Source organism: Hippocampus guttulatus, chromosome 1, assembly GCF_054856545.1.
Source record: "Hippocampus guttulatus isolate MCC_2025c chromosome 1, RoL_Hgut_1.0, whole genome shotgun sequence".
NCBI lineage: Eukaryota > Metazoa > Chordata > Actinopteri > Syngnathiformes > Syngnathidae > Hippocampus > Hippocampus guttulatus.
Genome location: NC_141261.1, coordinates 23,969,059 through 23,992,672, shown reverse-complemented (window position 1 = coordinate 23,992,672; position 23,614 = coordinate 23,969,059). Strand labels below are relative to the sequence as shown.

At 43.8% G+C, this 23,614-nt stretch overlaps 1 protein-coding gene across 1 annotated transcript; it reads right to left on the bottom strand.

The window, feature by feature from the left end:
• Positions 1–1,605: 1,605 nt before the first annotated feature.
• Positions 1,606–14,760, bottom strand: c1ql4a (complement component 1, q subcomponent-like 4). The gene is made up of 3 exons (XM_086121338.1): positions 14,538–14,760; positions 13,026–14,297; positions 1,606–2,956 (listed from the first exon to the last, which is right to left on the bottom strand). Exons 2-3 carry the CDS (start codon positions 13,569–13,571, stop codon positions 2,777–2,779), a joined length of 726 nt encoding a protein of 241 aa, XP_085977464.1. The 5' UTR covers positions 13,572–14,297; positions 14,538–14,760; the 3' UTR covers positions 1,606–2,776.
• Between the last annotated feature and the right edge of the window lie 8,854 nt (positions 14,761–23,614).

Sequence of the window (23,614 nt, the reverse complement as noted above, 5' to 3'; positions counted from 1 at the left end):
TTCTCCCCGTGCCTGCGTGGGTTTTCTGCGGGTCCTCCGGTTTCCACCCACATTCCAAAAACATGCATGGCAGGCTGGTTGAACACTCCAAATTGTCCCTAGGTGTGAGTGTGAGCACAAATGGTTGTTCGTTTCTGTGTACCCTGCAATTGGCTGGCAACCGGTTCAGGGTGTCCCCCGCCTACTGCCCAAAGATAGTTGAGAGGCTCCAGCAGCCCCCGCGACCCTATTGAGGATAAAGCGGTTCGGAAATTGAATGAATGAATGAATGAATGAATCATTCATCTGAGCTGTCAACTCTTCATGGAATGAGACAATTCGGGATCTGAACAAATTCCACAATGTTTACACGTCCCATAAGTACACCAGGGCCAGCGAGAGTGATGGGTCAGTAGTGCCTTTGGTGTCCTCATCAAAATCCGTCGATTACCACAAAAATGCAGCAAAAATAATGACTCTGACATCAAACATTTGTACACTTACCAGTCACATTTATTTATTTATTTTTAATAGTATGTACCGGGATGTGATTTTGGCATGTCCCTGCACACGCTGCTTGATTAATCAGTGATTGAGTGATACTATAATCACACATTTCCTTGGCACGATTTTGAAAGGGAGTATTTATTTTCATAAATACTGAACATTTTTCATGACATGATGACCGTTGTTCAGTGTAGGCTGAAAGTGCAGCAGAATAAGTGCATCATTATCATCATATGTTTTACATGTATGTAAGTGGATGTACTGTAGTCACATGTTGTCCACGGTGAAACATCAATTGATGATCGACCAGTGTGTATATACTTTCAAATAGTATAACATCGGCTTAATACAATAAATATGAACTTGACTCTGATATAGTCGAGAGAAAAAAATGACGTCTGCCTTTTTCATTTATTGTCTGGTGCAGTGCAGTTCTACACAGAACTAAAAAACATTGTTGAATCAATAGAATTAAACAAGTATGTGCATTATTAGTTTTGTAAAGGCTGTTTTTTTAATGCCGTATACATGACGTAATGTGATCAGATTGTGCAAGTGTAGCTAATGTTTAGGCCAATGATTGTACATACACTGTACCAATTTTGCAATTTGCAATGGATTGACCAAATAAAGTAAACGCATGTTCAATTATTGTTCAGGTGATGACTGAGTGGTGTGCAGAAAGTTGTGAATTTAGGCAAATGATCAAACTGATTACTGATGGGAATCTCGTTAATTTGCTCTGCTGGAGTTGCTGTTACTGGCAGAATTTGCAACATCTGATTTGAGTTTCAAGCCATGAAACGTATCCACCAAATTCGAATCAGACCTAATTTGACTTTTATACAATGGATCTTGATATTCTTCCATCTGAAAAAAAACATACATTGGCTGGATTTTGCAGGTTCCGGCTCTATTATAAATGGAGATCAATATAGCGGTGTTAATGTTTGCGTCTTGGGCAATGACTTAAAGCATATTGGAAATCCATGTTGAAGCATGCAGCCAATGGCTCGCGTCTCGGCATGCTCAGTCCACTGTGGCACGCCGTGACCTTTGTGACACTCGCTGGTTCAACAACAACACATAATACGCATGATGTAGGCATAGATTGTTTAATAGTAGTTGTTTACCCGACCTCTTCAACATACTCTAGAAGACAGATGAGGAAAGTTGAACGTTTTCCTTAAAAAATATATATAATAATAATAATAACAAAGATATGATATGACTATATGATTTACTGTACAACATTTAATTTGGGTCAAACAGTTATTTGTCCCTTCTGTCGCGCCTTATCGATATTCTGCATCCATTCGTACACACACACACATTATAATATTGTCAATAATACAGATGTTGTAAAAGGTATGATGTTTTTTTACTTTTGATAATCAGAAATAAATGCAAGCATTTTTTGGCTCGTAAAATGTAACAGGGGTGTAGTTCATGCGGACATACTAACCAGTCGTCCACAGTGCCGCCCATCGTTGGTTCATTGCTATTTCGTTCCCCCCACCCCTCTCTTTATGTTTAAATAAACATTCATTCATTTCTAAAAATGGTTCTAAATTGCCTGCAAACATGTGGAAACATAAACATCTTACAGCATCAGGAGCACCTGGACAATGCGATCAATACATGAGTTTGTGTTTACAAATAGTGTATAATAATACTCTAGTCAGGTTTGATTGACTGTCTGAGAGGTATTAATTAAAATGCCTTTGCCTACATGAGAGTCTCAAAAGAGCACGATAGAGGCACAATAACCATATTGTTGCATTAATACATTTTTGATGGTGTCAATCACCAGTGAGCACTGTATTCTAATCCTCGTAGGGGTGCCACTTTTTATGCACCTATTGCATCCAATCTTGTTCAGGTGTGTATTTTTGCGCGGATATTATCAGGGAGCAGAAATGCGTCAAGAAATTCTTTGCAGGTCAGTGCAGGGAAGATTATCATTAATCGCCACACAAGTATTGCATTGCAAACAATATGAGCAATGGTGCTGTTTTGCTATTCGGGTTAAGTTCAAACGCATCACGTTAGAATATTTGGTATATTTTAGAGCCACAGAGTGCACACAAAGGAGGTTGTTAAATGTCCCCCATATAAATCAACTGAATTGTACTTTTCCCTTTTCTATCCCCCAGCCATTGATGTGTGTGGGATGCCCGTGTGCATAGGTTTCCGTGCATGTGTGTTGAGTTGTGTGCCTCTCCTGCATCAAGTCTGCTTGAATGGATGACATGATTTGAAAGCAAGTCTGCTCTTCTGATCAGGTCTGTCAGTCTGGGTAGATGAGGAATCCGGAGAAGGTGCTGTACTTGTTTGTGTTGCCCCCGTGGACCTTTCCGCCGTCCAGCTGCACGCACACCTCATCCCCCACGTCCAAATGCAAGATCACACTGTTGGAGGCGTAGTCGTAGTTCTGATCAGCGTCCTGAGCGATGGCGCTAGCTCGTACCTGTCACCCGCAAAGGACACACACATTCAACAGTTAGATTACGGCGGTAACTGAGCATACAGTCAGTGCAGAGGAATTCATCACTCTTTCAACAGCCCTGCGCACTGAGCGCCTTCTTAAAATGAACCCCACGTCAATCTTCTGTCGCCTTTTTGCTCACGTTCAATTATTATTAAGCACTCTCAAACGACCCACTAATATGTGAGGATGACATCGTGGCCTTCTGGGATCAACAGTCAAGGCGGAGAAACAGACAGACAGCTCGATCACCTGTGACCCGCCCCCCAAAGGTGGACTGAGAACACAGACGCTCTTCCTTGTATTGATCCGCTGTGGCAGGGGCTCGCGGGTGGAGATCTGATTGCGATTTGGAGATAAGTGACATAGGGAGGAGGAGCGGAGGTGGCGGCAAAGCAGAGGAGAGCAGCAGCATCACTATATTGACCTGTTGCTTATGATTCTGTAGTCCTGCTCGATATGCGGAATTATTGAGTGGTCGGTACTAAAGCCAGACAGCTTCCCCTTTGCATGCTATGTGCGAGTTGGGGCTTATTGACCCACAGGCAGTGGATCTTTACTTTTTTGCTAACACATTTAATTGGGTCGACTCTTTCTTGATGTTTAGTACACGTGCCGAGATTGAGGGGGAAACGGGATTTCTCTGTTGGTGTGTTGTCTGGATAACAAAAAAATAAATAAAAATACTCTTGCTTCATACGACACCTCAGAGTCCCTGGAATCTGCTTCCTCTAAAGGAATGCGTCTTGGTGGAGTTGAGGAGGTCTTCAAAGTACGTGACGTGGGAAAAGCTTTGCCGGAGGTGGGAAGTTCAAGCTCCTTGTCACAGGGCATTCTGCCAGACACTCCCAGAAAACCCTCACAAGTCTGCCAGGTCGGACTGGCATCTTCCCCCACCATCTGAGCCAACTCCCCACCGGATTATTAAATCAGAATGCTGGCGCATAGAACATTTTATGGGAAAGAAAATTTTGTTTGGGTATTGTAGTTTACTTGATTTTTCTTTTAATCTTGCACTCAACAAATACTCCTTATACGTATTTTGAAAAACCTCACACTAAAATTAATGAAAACTATACTAAAATTAAGTATTTAAACCAAAATAACCAACAAATCTGTTTTAAAACCGAGTTTTCGACAATAGTTGAATTGAAAACACAAAAGTCAAAATGAAACAAAAAACTACCGGTAACTGTCATGCAAAATCAAAATCCTGGTGGTTGGTAACAAAGTTCTTGAATTCATGAAAGCATTTCATTTCAAACGTCTTCCACCCATGCAGGACGGTTCAATAGTTCTGCTGTCGCAGCCGCAGTCACTGGACATGTGTCAGCCATCAGTGGCCTTGTGTCTCGCTCAGTGTCCGTCCGCGTCGGGAACAGTCAATCTCTGTCACCGCTCAGATGAGCCGAACACATCTCTGTGACAGCTGCGGAATATGATCTGCAACCAAACTACCACCGTGTCATCACTATCACTTGTAACCTTTCTCCCTAACGAACGTGCATCCATTTGGAAGCAGTCGCCCCGCAACAGAGCCTGAATTCTTTTCACAAAGATATTATTCTCCCTTCAGCCATTTTATTTTCATTCAAATGTATTGTTCACCATCTATCTTCCACAATGTCAAGTTCTAGTGTGTGGACAGTAGTTGCAGACCTCTTGAAACAAGAAGCTGCATTCCACATCCAGCATTTGGGAGAGCAGTAGTTAAACTTGCTCCTTGTTCGATCTCAGACACATTGTTTTGAGGAGCAGTGAAGTCAGACTCTCCGGGGGCTGAACAGACCTGCAAACCTTTCTACAATCTTCTTGTATTCTTACCACACGCTCCCGCTTGCTATTGCAATAATGATACAAATAAATTAGGCCAGAAATGCAATGACAAATTAAATACAATGACAACATATATAGAACAGTACTCTGTCCATTTTGTTCATGTAATGTTGGAGCTTGGAGATTCTGTTTGTGCGTTGCTAGTTCAGCAATTACTATATTTCCCAACTGTGGTATGTTGTGCACAAGAAAATACAATTGATGATTTGGCGCTTCAACATTTTCAGGGGGAGTTTGAAATTAAAAAAAAAATCCCTTATCAACACATTTGTTCAAACTGTCAGTTCAACCTGACATTAGTACACGGGTGACATGAACTCACAGTTCAAAGCCAGCTCTCGCTGAACCATGAATTAAACTTTTAACATACCAACGTGCCTGAGGACAAACAACCAATCACATACAGAAGGTGTGTCTGACGTGGAGTCACACATTTGCTTTGCCCTATTACTTTGAGTTTCAGGAGCTCACCATGTTTTGGTTTTCTATCAAACCTATAACATTAGTATAGTGGTTGCATACGTGTCGCTTTAGAACACTCCATTAAAAATAAGTCATGCAACCAATGTAGCAGCCTTATCAGCTTGGTGCTAATGCTAGTTTAGTAATGCTTTCACTGCGATTTTGCTGTTTTGGATATATGTTCTCTGTGACTATTTATCATAATGACCCAATTTTATGCCAATATGAATTTCCACGTTAGAGACTCGAGAGGGGAGGAATTAGTCAAGTGAGGCTACATACAAATCTTGCTAACAGTTTTGACCCCCCCCCCCCCCCCCGAGCTGTCCGGGGATTTTTTTCATTCCTACAACTAAAAACTATAATGCAATACAGTACTTCTTTATTTGTTTCGTGGTTATTTAAGGCAAAAAAAGTTTATTCTTGCTCACACTGTGTCATGTAGGCCATTATATCCCAAAATATCAAAACGAGCCAGTACAAGTTCAATGAAGGTACTGTATTTAAATAGTCACTATAATGCTCAAGAATTTCTCCCGCAATCCGTTTACTCAGTCATGAATAAATTTTACACGCTGTTGTTGTGCTTGACGTGTTTCGTGACAGCCAATATCACATTTGCATCTTTGGCTGTGGCTGACAGTGATGCTGTGGTGCTGACGTCCTATGTCAACCCGCTCATCATTTTGGGCCAAGCGGAGTTAGACAGGGCCACACTTTCACCCCATTAGGCTGTGGCAGATCATCCTCGCTTCATGTGTGTGAATTCTTTACAGCAAAAAAAATAAATAAATAAAAAAGGAAGAACGATTTTAACCGAGAAATGAATTGATGCTTCCGCCCCATTTGTTGCGCGTGTAGCAATAACACAAGGCATCGATGAACACACCACACAGACAGAGAGGCTTGGGGGGGATTAAGATCGGAAGTCAACAGAGGTGTTTGATATGGATGAAGGACACAGGCTGATCCAGCACGCTGTGTTGATCCCCAAGCAAGGTGTGGGGTAAAAGCTTGCGGCAGGGACTCCTATTGGGCTTGCCAATGGCAGTCTGCGCCAAGCCCTTTCATTACAGGCTCTCCAGTAAACCCATCGGGAGCAGTCGGGAACCACGGGTGAGGAGGGGGTATACGGCGCAAGCCGCATTGTCGTTTTGTATACAATCAAAGTCCCTGAGTTGAAAGAAAGTATACAAAAAGAACAAGGGTATGAGGGAAGGGGAGGGGATGTCACGGACTGATCAAGCAAGGCTATTTTGTGAGACCAGAGCGATGTGGGGCTATAAGAAGTCTTGTTTTCATCTGCGGCGCTGCGCTCCACGGGTAATAAAACTGACAGGATTCATTCACTGTGATATACTGACCTCTTAGAGCGGAGACAATAGAAAAGTAGCTGTTAAACTTACCAAAGGGACCACAGCACATGGGAAGACGCATGAGAAGGGCTCAAGTGTGGGCTTCACTTTAGTGTGTGTGTGTGTGTGTGTGTGTGTGTGTGTGTGTGTTTGTGCACGCGTGTGTGCGTGTATGTGTGTGTGCGTGTGTGTGTGTGCGTGCGTGCGTGCCTAAATTGAATATTTATTGAACAGATCGTCCTTCTCCTCAGGGAGCCTGACGACAAGCGTCTATAACATGAACCACATCCTGGATTGCTATTACCTGCCACTCGGTGTTATGCTTCATAATAGACAGCAAGATTGCCTTGGGCATACAGATGCACAGCAAGACAGGGAACTATAGTAGGCACGTGCGCAGACAATTTTGCGGGTAGGTGCTCAAGCACCACCATACAAGGGATACCCATTGCCAAAATTATTCACCTAATAAAAAAATAAATACCATAGTAGATGTACTTAACTTGGGTCTTACTTTGTGTTAACACAGTCAACCGTTAATGAACCTATTTACAAAGGAAATGGAAAAAGTCTACACACCCCAAATAGTGGAGGCTTGTCTGCACTGCGGCACAATTCTCCCAAGATACCTCTCAGATATCAAAACACTTTTAAGGACAATTGATGACAGAGAGGGTATTTTTGAAAATGTTTTAAATATTGATGAATTTTTTAAAAAATGGCTGGTGGAGAGGGCACTCTTCACAGTCATGCAAAAAGGGCTGTGCCGGAGCCCCACTTAGGGTCTATCTGTACTGTATCTGTGCCTGAAATACTGTCTAGTGAATAGTACGTGTGAATATACATGGCAGGTGTTTCCTCTCATACGACGAACTCTTGGACCTTACTTTAAGGTTGATGAGATTTCACCTGTCTCATATCTTTGGGGAAGTTCCTACAGGTCGCAGCAAGTGTTGACATTTTAACACCACTTGACCTTTTAAAAGCTGCCATGACAGGTGAGAAAACTGCAGAAAGGTCTGCTCATTTGCAACACTTGTTGGTGTCATTATTACAGATTCTTAGGACATCATTCTGTGACTTTACATTTGTCGGCGACAATTAGGGACCACTGCCAATCTAATGCGATTCATGACTCAACATGATCACAGTATGGCCGTTTCTTAACTGATTCATCCTTCATTTCGAGTAATGTTTTCAGGTTTTTTTTTTATCCAGGCAGCACGGTGGGACTAGTGGTTAGAGCATGCCACTTTTCCCCAGGTACTTCCTTCCGCATCACAAAATTTTGAATGTTAGATTAGGAACATTGAAGAATCTAAAATGTACCCTGTACATTTCTTAAGCCCCCAACCACTACCTTTACCTGACCGTATAGGTTGCCTACCCAATTGTCTTGTATTGAGACATCAGACTATTTGTATTTTCTGGACGCCAATTAGCATTTTGTTTACACATTGTGGCCACAATTGAATCCCCTACACTGATGTCAATCATACGGCCCGTGGGCCGGAACCGTCCCCAAGGAGGTTTCAGCAGGCCCGCAGGATAATTTAAAAATGGAAAAAAATGCATAAAAGACATACAATGAATATTTTTAATAAGATGCAGTTCGTCGATTATCCGATATGAGGCACCTTGTTTTGTCTTTAGTTTGTAAAGTGTAGGCAGGGATGAAATTTGGATTTTATATGCACATGTGTAAATGGTTTAAAAAATCATTTCTTTATAAATCTTGTTTAATCTTAAAATGCATGGCTATATTTTTCAATACCAATTACTTGTTAAAGTTTTGTGCCTTTGTACAATCAGTGGGATCAGTTGCAATGCATATACAGGTATGTGAATGATAAAAGTAAATTGCACATTTTTCTAAGGAAATCTAAAGTGTTTCATGAAAAAGACATGTTCATTAAATTTCAATATTTTCCTCATGTTCTTGTGCTGCACTATACCAAAACAAAGGAAAGACATGATATGTTGGTTATTTTTAGCAGAGTATGGTATAATTTGAATGGTCCGGCCCACTTGACATCGACACATCCGTATGTGGCCCGCAATGTGAAAATGAGTTTGACACCCTTGCCCTACACCGACTTTTGTCACGTCTCGGACTTTATAGTATGGGAAGATGTTTAGATTAAAAAATAGTTTTGGTTACTCCCAGATTCAGGAAGACCCAAAGCTGCAGTCTGGCCCACAATGACATTACGCAGACAAGAAAACACCTTCAGGCAGGCTTAGGAGAGACCTTCTCCTAAATTGACTGGCCGTCCACTTGGGAGTATTTAGCGTTTTCTTTTTCTTCAGGGCACAAATCATATTAAAATCTGTCTTCCAGCTAAAGCAAAGCAACTGCTGGGGGTGAAATCAACATTATTTCATGACATTGCCCAGCAGTTTGATTGTGTCATGTCACTACCATGGTAGCTGCTGAAGCAAGACCCGTGCTCTTCAATCACAAATCCCCAGACTTTGAATCCCCGTCAAGCTGCAATGATTTGCGGAAGTTAGATTGAGGTGTGAGCATGTCGGGCTCACAGAGTGAGGATTTAAGGAATTTAATAGCTATTGGATCTCTGGGAATCCCATGGAAGCCCTGCCGCAGTCAGCACATGCTCCTACGATGTAGGCATCACATTACCAACCTCTTGTTATATACACACACGCACGCACGCACGCACGCACAGGACTCTTGAGGCCTGAGTAGGTTTTTGTTCAGAGTACTGTAATTAATAAGCATAACTATAAAACAAAAACAAACTGACATGTATTTCTTTTTCATCAGTGAGTGATTTTATTGAATAGTTTTATGCTAATGGCCTACACCCTGCCCAATTTATGGGAAAGTGAAGCACAATTGACTCGGACACATAACACAGCCTGTTCTCTAAGAAATAATGAAATAGAAATAAGCCATTTCATGGGCAAATAGACTACATTTACATGCAGTCAATAGTCATTAACCCTTTTAAAACCCAAACGTTGGCAGTATTTGGGCTTTTAAAGGTCATGCAAGCGCAACCGAAATAAGCTCTTATTTTGATTTTTAAAACCCAGAATAAGACCCCTTGGGTTAGGCCCTTTTCTATTGTGCTATGCAAACAGAATCGGGTTACCTTCTTCGAATGAGGCATTGGTTTGTGTTCTGCAAGGAATCTTAGTCTTTGTAATACGGGAATGTATGCGCGGCACCCTCATCAGAGTGACTGTAAGTTGAATACATTGATTTCTCGGTGGCGTTTTCATTGTATTTTTCTGTCTCTACAGCGAAAATGACACAGTGTGTTGACAGGCACTAATATACGTAGGTATAAATCCGTCCGTCTGGCATGCAACTCGCCAGAAATACACAAACCAGTCACTGATAGTGGAGTGATACACTCGCCTGACTTGTCTGTGGGCAGTGCGGGATCGGTTCTCACTCAGTGACTGTGTGGATGGTCGTTTGTCTCCATATGTGCCCTGCGACTGGCTGGTGACCAGTTTAGGTTGTCCTAGCCTTCCGCCCGATGTCAGAGGGGACAGGCTCCAGCGACTCCCCATGACGCTCTTCAGGATAAGCGGGATTGGAAAAAAATGGAGGTAAACAACCTCCGAGATGTAGCACAGCTGTTGTTTTAGCCGGAAAAATTGCTAGTGTAGCTCTGATGTCACTCCGTCTCAAAGACCAAACTCTGTTTCTCTAAAGGAATTTCGTGTGCTGCGATGTACGCTTTAAATTTAAGTAGAAAATGTTGAATGCCTAAAAATGAAAACGAGTTGGTCATTAATTATTAGAACCAAGAAAATCCGAATCCGAATACCAGATTCTTCAATTAGAATCTTCAGTGGGCTAGCTGAACCCCCAAATATTGGACAGCTGCAATATTGGACAGTTAGAGATTAGCGCCAGTCGTCATATGGTTAAGCCATGCTGAGCAATGATCGTGTTACTCCTGCCTATTTTGCTCCCTTGGGACTCTCTAGCAGAGCCTGTACTGAACACCTTTTTCTGAACAAATGATTTTGATTTGGGTCTAGTTGTGTCTGCCACTGAATATTTGAGTACAGTACATCCGTTTGCGATGTTCAACAAGCAGGATCACTTCATCAAGATGTCAAATCAAAGCATTGCCTGTGCCATTAGCTACATTTTTAGAATCGCAGCAGTTTGGATTATGGAAAAAAAAAATCAAAATATGATAGATCGCGACAGGAAACAGAACGAGGTTTTCCTTTGGGCCATCCAGTACAAGTGCACAGGGCAGAACACTTTTCCGTCATCCCGTGGCCAACCTTGACGACTTGCCGAGATGTGCCGAGCTCGTGTCCATTGGTCATCCTGCCTAATCTCATCCTGGCCTTCGTTGTCAGCCTCCCCAATGGCTTGTCTCGTGGCCTACTGTCTCCACACTTCCATCAAATCATCCATCTTCGTCTGCCTCACTCCGCATATTCGCATCAACTCACTTTTCTTTTTTTTCCCTCCCTTCCAGAAACTCCAAGTGGAAATCTCAGCCTGTGCTTGTCATTTTGAGGCGCTGGTACTTTGTATTTCACTGTCTTGTGTGTCTGTGAAGGTATGAAGGTTAGAATCTAAGCAGAATGGGTGCAGGAGAGGATTTTTCAGGTGCAGGAGAGGATTTTTCTTTGTTTAAGGATGGACAAGCAACAAATGAAATCTGACCAAATTTGAAGGTTAAAAAAACCCCACAGATTGTTTGATTCTACTGTCTGTAATGGAACTTGCCAAATATGGTGTCCATTTTATAAACCCGAGCCACCACCTGTGCGCCCAGTAGCCTGCAGGCTTTACTAACTCCACATCTGATCAAGTATTTTGCAGCTTTGACTGCACCTCACACCATCTGCTGGCTTTCTGTCAAGCCCTCTTAGGCAAGCGCTCTATTCACGGAAGCGTTTAAAGAGACCACATGACGGGTGTCAGAGGGACCTCGGTGAGGTTTTATTTAATTTCATTCAACTCAATTTAATAATTGAGTTGAATGAAAATAAACAATGATGAAATGATGAATTAATGAGGAAGCAATTGAACAAGTGGCGGAAGGGGGGGGGGGGATTTACAGCGGGAAAGAAAGTATAGTGGGTATTGAGAGGATCTCATCCAATATGTTTCAATTATTTAGCAGGCGAAGATGACCTGAATGACAATACTGGACATTAGACAGGTCGCTTGACAGATTTCCAACTTTTTCTATCACTGCAATGTGTCAGACTCACAAGAATGGTATTTATGAGGACATAGCGGTGTGCATGTTTCAATCATGACTTCTTTGATACTGAGTACAAGTGCTTGCATGACGAATGCTTGGACAAAAAAATAGGTTGCTTGAATTTGGAGTCTTCGAATGGCAGTGTAGTGAATACAAGTGATATCCTGACTCGTTTTCTCTCTCACACCACCAAACACCACCCCACCCTCCTCCACCCACACATCCCTCTCAAGCTTTAATTAGTATCTGGGGAATGCAGGAGTGGATGAGTGGAGTGTCAATTTTGCATTCATTATTCATTTATAGCTGAGGTGTCAACCGACTGGACCGCCGAGTGATGGACGCTCTTTCGGTGATCTTTTGCACTCGTGTTTAGCCAATAATCAAGCTGGATGTGTGATCCTCTCTAATTAGACTGTTCCTTTTTGTGACGGCTGCGTTGTGCCACTCGTCATTCAGCTGCAGCGCCCGTGCAAAGGTAAATATGGGTGGCAGGCAGGCGACTTCACACTGCATGGTTCCCCCTTTAGTGAGGAAGACGCCGATTCTTTCATTTGTCATCTGTCACATGGACACCTGCTAAGTGAGCGAACAGGAGTCAGTGATAGGTAGTGTTAACCACATCTTCTATTAGGTCACTGATAGTGGAAGGGTGTGTGCGGCTGACTTTTGTACGGGCAGCGTAGGAATAATTCCAGCTCAGTGTGTGTGTGTGTGAGTGTGTGTTTGTCACTATGTGCCCTCTGCTTGACTGGTGTAATGGGATAATTCACATTTGGTTTTCTTTTAGTGGCTCTGGTGTGTTTCAATAATGAATCGCGACTGTTGGTTTAATTAGCAAACACAAAAAGTAACTAGTCTGTCTGCTTCAGAACAATAATAAAAGGTGAAGTTGTGAAGGCGATGCATGCATTTCCATGACAGTATCTTGTAAATGTATTAATGGGCTGCTCCCTCTAAATTGTGGGCTGTGGTAAAATGGAGGATTTTAAAAAGGGAAAGTAATCATTAAACAGACGCAACAGCCCCAAAAGACATCGGCCCACAAGGCATCTGACAGCTCTGCCCGACGAACAGTCCACCTTGGATGGATGGATTGTCCACGTGCTTCCACATAGCCACAAACACACGCATGCACGCACGTACACACACACACACACACACGCACACATATTTACTCACCAGTCCATTTTTCTTCAGGTCCGCCCACATGCTGGTGCCATCACCCCCTCTCATGAGCACATGGTAGGTGAAGAAGTAGATGCCAGGCAGCGGGCAGGTGAACTTGCCCGTGCTGGGCTCGTAGTAGTTGCCCACGTTGGTTACCACGTCATCAAATTTCAGTACTTCGCTCCCCTCATGCTGCTTGCGAAGCCCTGCATAAAAGGCAATTTTGGGAGTGTAGAGTGACGGCGAATAGCCACCAGGTCCGGGACCTGGTGGACCTTGCGGTCCCGGCTTGCCTGGCCCCCCAGGGGGCCCACGTGCTCCCGGGGGGCCAGGGATCCCCGGGGGTCCCCGGATGCTGGACCTGATCTTCTTCCCAGAGTAATCTTGGGGTGGCGGAGACACCGCTGCTAATTCTTGGCCTGGCTGAGAGGTGGTGTAGGGATCACAGACCATCCGGCAGCTTCCGAGCATCTCGTAATGGCTCCCCTCAGTTCCCGTGTTTCCTCCTTTGGTTGTGTGGACCAGCAGGGGAATGGCCACCAGTAGAATGAGTACCATAGCTACACCTACAGCCGCGCCAATCACACGCTTCCTGCGGCTGAGGCGCGAAGCAGCCAGTGTCAAAAAGTCCTCCTCCCCCTTGACTCCAATGGTGCTCGCCAGGGTGAAGCCTCTCAGGGGACCAGTACGGTGTTAAAATGTACAAGAGGATGTGAGCAAGAGGGAGGGAAGTGTATAAGTGGGACAAGTGTACTGAGAGATGAGAGAGGCAATATGGCAGACAGCCAGAGGAACACAAGCAGATGAAAAGCTCCAAGAAAAATGATGACGGTGTCCAGGGGCAATAAAAACAAACAAACAAAAAAAAGATCTCCAAGTCTGTGATTAAAAAGATAAGAAAGATGAAGCTTTACCACTATGGCGTTCGAGATCATAAATATTTGGGCCAAACAACAATTCTACCCAAAACATCGTTTAAAAGGAGCTTTGATTTGGTTTTAATTTTAAATTTCAAACCTCAAACTCTTCATTTATTTGCATCAAAGACAAATCAAAGTTGGAACTTATCTAAGTGAGTGCTGCCAAATTCCCCTTAAATGGGAGGGCGATCCAATTTTTCTTAGATGTATTGTTGCTCACACAGACAGCTGTCATTCAAGAAGCCCTGATAAAGATTGCCGCTTGGCCATGTTACACGAGTGAGTGATTCTTTTCTTCCTCACACCATCATCTTGTTTGTCCCATCCAATAGAGCTTTGGGACTCTTCCTCCTCTATATTGGCACTGAGGGGAAAAAATGATGCACAATTGAAACTGAACCGTACAAAATCAGAAGTAAAATGATCCATCTACTATAACACATATTTTCAAATCACATTTTGAACAATTCAAACACATGGTAATGATTCTTTTTTTTTTAAATCATTCATGGCTTGTAACATAAATATTCCAAATTCATCGGAGCAATGCCTTCCTCTGTTTACTTACACATTTGAGATGGGAGGAAAAGAAAAGGCTGCTCACCGTCAGTCCTTGGGAATCCCCGCGTGTATTTAAGACAATCAGTCCCCTCTTCAATGCCAAATGTTCCACGCACAAGGATCTCAGGTAGCACCAAATCTTTAGGTGTGTGTGTCAAGGTAGGAGATGCACATTGACACCAGGATGACGTCAGAAGGCAGCACACCACAGAAAGTGGCACTTTTTTCTTGTTTTAGGTCGGTCCAAAATAGTGGTGCTGCAGATGTCCGCCGTAACACTGGACTGCTGCACATTTGCGTTTGGAGACACACCTGTTAGCGCTCTCTCTCTCTATCTCTCTCTCTCTATCTCTCTCTCTCTCTTTGCCTCCCTTTCACTGTAAGTCGATCCAAAATATGGCCCAGGGTTGCATTCAGCCTTTTTTGTAATTGTCTCGCAGCATATTCTGGAAATAAAATCATACTGTCTCAGAACATTCTTTAACAAAGGATGATTTGGGCTGCACGTGTAATGGAGAGGAAAAGCTGATCAATTTTACAAATCTTGGTATTATTATTCAAATATTGGTTCACCAAATTAATTCATCCTGAATTTAAGTTCCTGTGCTAGAACCCTTTTTTTCTGAAATAAATTGAAGCACAATTTTTTGTCTTTTATTTTGGGTTGGGAGGGGGGGCGCGCCATATTCTTAATGTCTGATTGAAAGGGGGTCAGTTGTACTCGCCACTGTCATATTGACTATTGATAATCTTTCATCTCAGGGAAATCTGGGTCTGATTTGAACTCATATAATTTCCATAGTATCCCGTACCACCTGTGTGGCTCAATCCTGTCTTTAAAGTTTAATGGTGACGCATTGGGAGCAGTGCGGACAGGTCTACATACAGTATTGATAACTCCTCCTTCGTCCCTCTGATATATGCTGACCACTGCTGGCAATATGGGGATCATCTGAATGGATCCCTGCAGATATGGAGGTCTGGGTGATCACTCCCTTTCCCCGCACGTTGGGTCGGATGTAGCCGGGAATTGGGCTTAAAGGTTTGGTTTTTCCATTGGGAATTGTTGGTTCACGCAAGCTGGGCACTGAGTTTAGGGCTCAGTCCATGCAGCTGTCTAGACAGCAGCGAATCCCAACCGTAGTAATGAGGGATCAGCAGCGGTGCCTTGGGAAATGATCCAGCTGGACTTCATTTGGATAACATTTATTCATGACGACAATGATTTTGTTGTTGTTGTTGTTGTTCTTTCATCTATGTCAGCAACCTATTGTGACAGGCGGAGCGATGAAATGTTTTTCTCTTGGAGGGCATAAGGTACAATAAACTTCTTGCCACTCATAAAAGAGAAGAAGTCATGGCTTCACGCGAGTTTACATTAAATACACTGTAAAGAATTCTCCCTTTAAAATAACAGTAAAATCTTCGCAGCAGGGTCACCAGTATTTGGCTTTTATTTTACAATGCACCTTCTGTAATTAATTTGAACAGTATAGTACTGTATTTTGCATGGCATTACATGATTATTTTTTTATTCATTGATAATTATACACCGCATCCGCTGTTGATTATTTTAACTGTATTCCACTGTACTTTGGAGTGCAGTAGATGAGAGTAGATGATAATATTGTATTGTGGTATTTTTTTCTGGACATGCCAGTGTAGATATTAATGCATCAGATTTACATTCCAATTTTCTGCGACACGCTCAAAGTGTCCCACAGTGGATATTTATTTACTCACACTTTCACACTCTGGTTGGTCCTGGTTGAGCCCAAAATGCTCTCTACTGTTAGTTGCTGTGTGGCAGGGGGCAGATCATCATTGCCAACAGAGGCAATATGCTCGCAATTGGATTTTTAGAGCCTCTTCAAATATTACTGAGGTGATTAATATTGAAATACGTGCATGTCTCTCAACCGTCTTTCTCCCTTTCTGCTCCTTCATCCCTGTGACTTCATTGCTATGATATTCATTGTGTTGACACAATGCCTCGCTGCTATTGCTTTATTATGAGACCGGCTGCTGCACGGGACTCCGTTGTCACCATAAACCATACACGGAGTCACAGGAGGATAAGTAGTGGCCCGCTTGAGTTGTTACCCAGTTTAGTGATTAATTTCACCGATTAAGATATACATAGTAAATCTCTGTCTTTTGTGCAGATGCATCATTTTTGTTTGAGCTACTCTACCCTCCGTGTAAACAAATAAGGGGAGAACCAGGAACTTATTTATGGCCACATTAGTCACATTTTATTTCTCCTCCGCTTCGGCCGCTTAGTTTCCGATACTAATTCTTCAAATCCCCCGCCCACAGCAACATTAAATAACTCCACGCTTTTAATGCGTAACATTTAGGAATTGCCTCGCACAAAATAAATCCATTGTTTCTTGCAAGCGGGCAGAGTAATGGCCCCCGTTGAGGGGTTTAGTTGTCTGATGCAGGTGCATTTGTCCATCACGTAAAAAGAAGGGGCAACGCATATTGATCACCATCTCGGATGGATGAAGACACAGTATGCCAGGGAGGCACATCACCACCACAGGGCCGTCACTGCTAAACTTGGCACCGTTTACATGTTCCACAGTTTACGCTGACGGGAATCCTGCCATCAAACTGCTCGTCTTTGCTATGTAGATGGGCCCCTTGGAAATCCATTTAGAAGTCACTGGGGGAGGGCGGCGATGAAGTGGCATTACGGGGTCAGTCTTACAGGTATGCCACATAATCTGCAGGAAGTATACACAGGAGGCAACACACCAGTGCCGCTCTTGTCTGGTTAAGCGGCAAATGAACTGAGCTCCTGCCGAAGAGTTCGAACACCCCAACACATCAACATTCATCTCTTACGTTAAGACCTGATTAGGTTCTCTATACCGGAATACATCTTCATTCACACATTCTATTAAATTGCTTCCTGTTAAAACAACTGTCCTCTCTGCCTTACTTTACTTCCTCTGATCACCATACATACCACTACCCGCACTCTCCATTCCAGCAGTTTTGTCAATCTCTTTGCTCCCAAAGTCTTCAATACTTTTGGGCGATCTTGTATTCAATTTTCCGTCCCAAACAATAACGGAGCACTCTGCAGCAAATAAGAATCTCACCTCAGTCATCCCCAATGTCATTGTTTAAAAAGTTGGTCAGGGATGTTGTACATGATTGCCGCACCGTGTTTTCCGCCTCTTTTGAAGCTTTTGTTCACCGTGTGCGATGATACAATGTATTTTGTAGCTATATCACACTAGACAATTTGTTGCTGTTACCGTGCTGTGCTTGACTTTGTCTGCTGCCAGGTTGGCATGGCAAATGAGAATCTGTTCTCAATAGCCTTACCTGGGGAAATAAAGATGAAATAAAAACAAAAAAATCTCAAGGCAATAGAACATGCTTCTCACTTACCGGAGACACAAGTGAAGATGAAAGCAAGCAGCAAGGGAAGGTCACTGCACTGAAGCCCAGGGAAAGCATTGCCAGGGAGGAAACTCACGATTTCCGTCACTCATCAGTGACAAAGGATTCATCATGCAAATGATTAAAGTGATGCTCATTCTTATTTCTGCAACTGGATGTATTTCTTCCTTTGTTTAAAATGGCTGTGAGTTCGAAGTGGTGAATGTCATATTTTGGTGCAAACCTCGTGAATTAAAGCTGAAAGTATTGGCTTCAATCCCATCGTGACTGTTGTACAATATTCCAAATCCCCTTATGTTTATAAAGGAAACATTTTAAAAAACTCAGAGTCATTGTACAAATAATTCTGGACCCGACTGGGACCAGTCACTCAGTTTGACTCTATCGTGACGTGGCTTCGCCCCCAAATGCGACTCAGGCAAAGATGGCGGCGCCCACGTTAGGAAAGTAACGGGCGTGTGTGGTGTGTTGCTGCCGTGCATTCTTTTTTTCTCTGACTTCACAGTAAGTGTACATTTGCAAGCAGCGCATGCAAAGGTGTGCGCATGTGCATCCTGGCGCTGTGCTGTTCCATTAAGCTCTGATTATGGGGCCTGATGCGGAGTGGCATGTTTAGATTGAGTTGCACAGCCACTCTAATTCGCTCTATTAATAACAAGCCTCCATACTGCTTTCCTGAACCACATTTATTAATCACAATTTGTCATCTGTCCAGGGCTCCACCCTCTGCCTCTTTCCTTACATGTTGCCCTCCCTCCCTTGAGCTGTGTTTTTCTCCACCTCCTCCTCCTTCCAACAGAGCCGTTTATCCACTGCATGCAACCTCCAGTCTCATAGCTCACGGGGATAATCCAGTTTACCAAAGCATTTTCTCATTCCTTCCGGTGTGATATCCGAAGTTGGTGCACTTATTGCACACTTGCCGCGCGACAGATATAATTCAAATATCGAAACACAGCAACAAGTTGGGTAAAGATTGAGCTGCGAATACAGTGGAACAGTGTAGTTCAACCAAAATAGTCTGGAATCTATGCACAGTATGCCGCAAAAGTCAGTTAAACGCGCCATCAAATGTGATGGTCACAAATCCCGGGGCGTTCCCAGGCCAACCGAGAGACGGTCTCTTATGTGTCCTGGGTCTTCCGCTTCCATGTGGCATGGGGCTGCAGCACCTCAACAGGGAGGCATGCAGACCACATCCGAAGTGGCTGCCCCAGCCGCCTCATCTGGCTCCTCTTGATGCGCAGGAGCAGCGGCTCTGCCCTAAGTCCCTCCCGGTGCACCGAGCTCCTCAGCCTGTCTCGAAGGGAGAACCCCAACACCCTTTGGAGGAAACTCCTTTCACCGCTTATATCCACCATCCTGTGCTTTTAGTCACGACCTCTAGCTTGTGACAAGAGGTTGAGGGTGGGATCATAGATTTATTAGTAAGTCGAGAGCTTGGCCATTAGGTCGTCTCCCTCCTCACCACGACCGACCAATGCGTCCGCATCACTGGTGCAATCTGCCTGTCGAACTCCAATCCACTCTTCCATCACTTATCAGCCACAAGAGCGCAGGATACTTTGAACTCCTCCATTTGGGACATGAATTCATTCTCAACTCGAAGAGGGAATTCCACCCTTTTATAATAGAGGACCGTGGTCGCAGATTTGTAGGTACTGAGTCTCATCTCAAAAACATTGCATTCCGTAGCGAGCGGCTCCAGCAAGATTGCAGATTGAGAGAAAGACACCCGCTGTAGCCACATAATACTGCAGCCACCAAACTGGACAGCCTCAAAGCCTTTGCTGCAGGTAAAAATTCTGTCCAAAAAGCTCATGAAGAGAATCGGTGACAAATTGCAGTCTTGGCAAAGTCCAAAATTTATTGGAAACGATTCCGATGTGCAGGCAGGGCAGATGTCAGAGGATCTGGTACCCCATACTCCTGGAGCACTCCACACAAGGACTATTCTAGTGGGATACATGACCCCAGTGGTCATGCACTCAAAAATTCGGATAAATCCTTGAACGTTTGCTTCATCACCTGGCTGTTTCTTTCATGAAAAATAATAATATACATGAAAAGAATATCTAAAGGCTTTGCATAGATGCACAAATGGAGTGTCCCTAGTTTAAAGGTGAAGAAGTGTCAAAGTGGCCCTTGCATGCCTCGATTATTCAGAATGCAACAGTGGGAGGAAAAAGGTTCAGGCACCTCTGATATATTGTATGCGATTGCTGTTGTTTACATTTTTTGTGTGCACTACATTCCTTGTGTTTGTGTAGACACGAGTGTGTCTGTATCATTGACTACTGTATTTCGATGTTGTTGCCCTTTCATTGACTGCTTGGCTACATTTTTATTTTTAATTGGGCCTGCTGCTGAGCTAAGGAAGGTGCACGTGTTTGTTTTTCTTTGCGCTGCAATGGCACACTTCCAAATCCAGCCTTAAAATGTACCCTTTTGGAATTAGCTCCCAGTCCTTCCACCTCCAAGTCAGAAGTAGGCATGCTACTTTGCGTGTTGCTGGGGAAACGCGATTTTTCATGTGCAAATGTCAGTCAGTCCGCTCACAGCAATCACGGGTCCGGCTCCTCCCGAGACGCGGGTCTTGAGACATAGTTTGAATAATTTAGCAGCTCTGTGCCACCTTGCTTTGGGGTCGCAACCTTCCAAAGTGATGACGGAAAGATGTTGGCTGATTCCCCGTCCTCACTCCCTCTGCTCACTTCCATTACTGCTTATTTGCCGTCCCTGATTCGGAACAGACAAAGCAGAGAGCCACCGCTGGGGAGGAAAAATCATTGGTGCTGAATAAATGGTGTCAGAAAGCAGAACACAAGCAAGCAAGGCCTTTTGGAGTCATCTGGTCCTAATTCCCTGTTGTGCTCCGCTGTGGCATAAACACACACTGCACAGGTGATCAGACGCAGACAAAAGGCAGCTTCACAGGAGGACAGGTTGAGAAGTGGCACGCAGCGGGAACACGTGGGCCTATGTCAGAGTGCTCTCGCCGTTCATGTATAAACGGTATGTAGAATTTGACAAAATGATCCTTAATATGCCCAACAGCTTTCACAGAAAGCAGAGAGTCATGAAGGACACCATAGAAATCAATCTGCTCTTCCATTCAGACCACCAAACATTTTGATCACTCAGGTGCTCTGCATGCGGCTCCTCTGACAGCAACGAGACGAGAATGAATGGTCGGCCCAACTCGCCACACCGAGACACGTGTTGTCGTTCACTCTTTGACATGAAAAGTAGATGGCGATTTTGGTGAATCGGATCGTGGCTCGGGCAGATAGATTCTGAGATCCGTGGACATGCGTGGTGGATGCCGTCATGTTGCATTCATAAATAAACAACAGCGTGCATCAGTCCCTGTCACGAATTGTGGGAATCGATTAATTGAACTAATTATTATTATTACTATTATTATCGTCATATAATATTGTAGTTTTAAAATCACCATTTTGAAAGGGGGTGAGTGGTCATGAATAATGTGTCACGTTGACATTGTCACTAATGGTGAGTCACAATGCGTCATGATGGCAACTTCACGTGTTCTCCCTTGTAAAACAAGTCATACTGTGACAACGTCAGTGGCGAAAACTACATCCAAAAGAGTGAACTGTGTCACCGCTGATGCATTTTGACCTCATGCCATGGGAATGCATGACAAGGGCAGGCAGACCGAAGGGAAGACATGAAAAATCCCTCTGAATTCTACAGCGTGATTCTTGGGTGAGTTATGGTTGCCGGCCGTCGGGACCAGCATGATAAATAGTGCCGAGTGAGAATTACACTTTCTCATTTTCTTGCTGTCTATTGATCTACCTTTCGCTTGCCGGACCAGCCCTTCTCATTCCTCTGCCTCCTTTGTCCTTGCACTGTGCTGAGACTGACCCCTTAGGGGTGTCCGAGAAAGACCACTATTGAAGACAACAACGGTGTATAAATCACGCTTATGCTGTCTCTCGGTTGATTTACCCAGAAAGCTGTACGCATTCCATTCATTGTCGTTAATGTTGTTGTTCACAAGTCAGCAGAGGTATAGTGGCTTCCTGACTTGGAAAAAACGTCCGAGGGGCACCAAACAGGCCCACATAACCTGATCATGAGACTGCCGCTCTAGCCATGCTGCCCGTGTGCTTTTCTCTGTCAGAGCAAATAGAGTTAAGATGAAAGCTTGCACATATTGTCAGTCTGAAGTGAAAACAAAGTGCCTTGGAGACACTTTGGATGGAGGTAGGCGGATGGCAAGATGAAGTCTTTTAGTCATGCGGGCCAACATTTGATTTTACCAGCCGTCAGTTTATTTACCAACCCTGCCGCAGCGACGCGTTCATGTTCATTCATTTGCTTTGAGTTGGACGATGTTTTGGAGCCACCTCTCACTGCTCGAAGGAATTTGCTGCATCTCCTCCTCGTCTCTCCCCGAGGTCGACCACCATTAATAAGGCAACATTGTTTATCACGGTTAATCAAGCAAAATGTTCCATCTAGGAAGAGTGTTTTAGCATTTTTCTAACTTTGTGGTCGTGAAAATTGGCTTTTTCTGTCGCAAGTAAGATTTACTCTTGATCTCATCTGCACTTGGACTTGGTGGGCTAGACGACAACCCCGCAACGGTGGGCTAGACCGCTGTCGGGGTTCGGTTCCTACTCACAGACACTGTAAATGTGAGTGTTTCCTTAAATAATGCAAACCGGTCCAGCTTTTAAAACTAGAGAAGAATGGAGGTGAATACAGAGACCGCTCCAAGAAGGGACTCTGCATTTTCTTCGGGCATTCCGCCATGCCCTCAGGTCCTCTGTGACCGTGAAGTGGCTGAGCGGATGAAAATGAATGAATGGGTGAGTTTCACAAAGTAAACCTTGTGACATGTTCTGCTTTTTATCCAGACCAAGTGTGTACACGGGCTTAGTAAGAATGAAAGTATTGAGGACAGCGTCCTTTGGAATGAAATGCTTGGACATTCGCCTCGTGTCAGGCGTCAAGGAGAAACAAAGAAGTTTGACCCAAAGTTTTGGGGTTTTCTCTGCACTTTATATTTTGGGTCATGTCTTCCCTTAAGAGCTTTGTTTTATGGCGCAAAGAATTCCCTCAATTCCTCCTGATATTCCCCCACTGCATAATGTTTCTGACTGACTGATAAGACATCAGAAATGGACTTCTTTGTGTAAATGCAGTCTGAATAATTCATATAGGACTGACAGTCAGGGGGTGGAAGGGCGGGGGAGACAGAGAGAAGAGAGAAGGGTGGATCGCATTTTAGAAATCAGCCCGTTAGGCCTCTGATCATGAATAATTGATCTGAACTGATTAAAATTTGCCATGATTACCTGACCTCCTCGACAGCTCAAGTGCCACACCTGTGTTTACTCTCTCTTTTCTCCTAAAACGCCCAATCACATTTTCCACAAACAACATTTGATTGTGTTATGTGAGAGAATTGAAGGCTGGGTTTACACTACACAAGTGATGGTTCCAACACAAGATGTGAATGGGATGCAGTCTCTGCCAATGTGACTCCAATATGTAAACAGACAGATGGCATCGACCCGGCATATCGTTCAAATAGGACACTCTCCAAACAACAAAAATAAACATGTTGAAGAACACAATTATACAATAAGCGCTGGTTAGCACGTCCGCCTTACAGCGCAGAGGCGCAGGGTTCGATTCTGGCTCCTGTCTGGGGTTTGCATG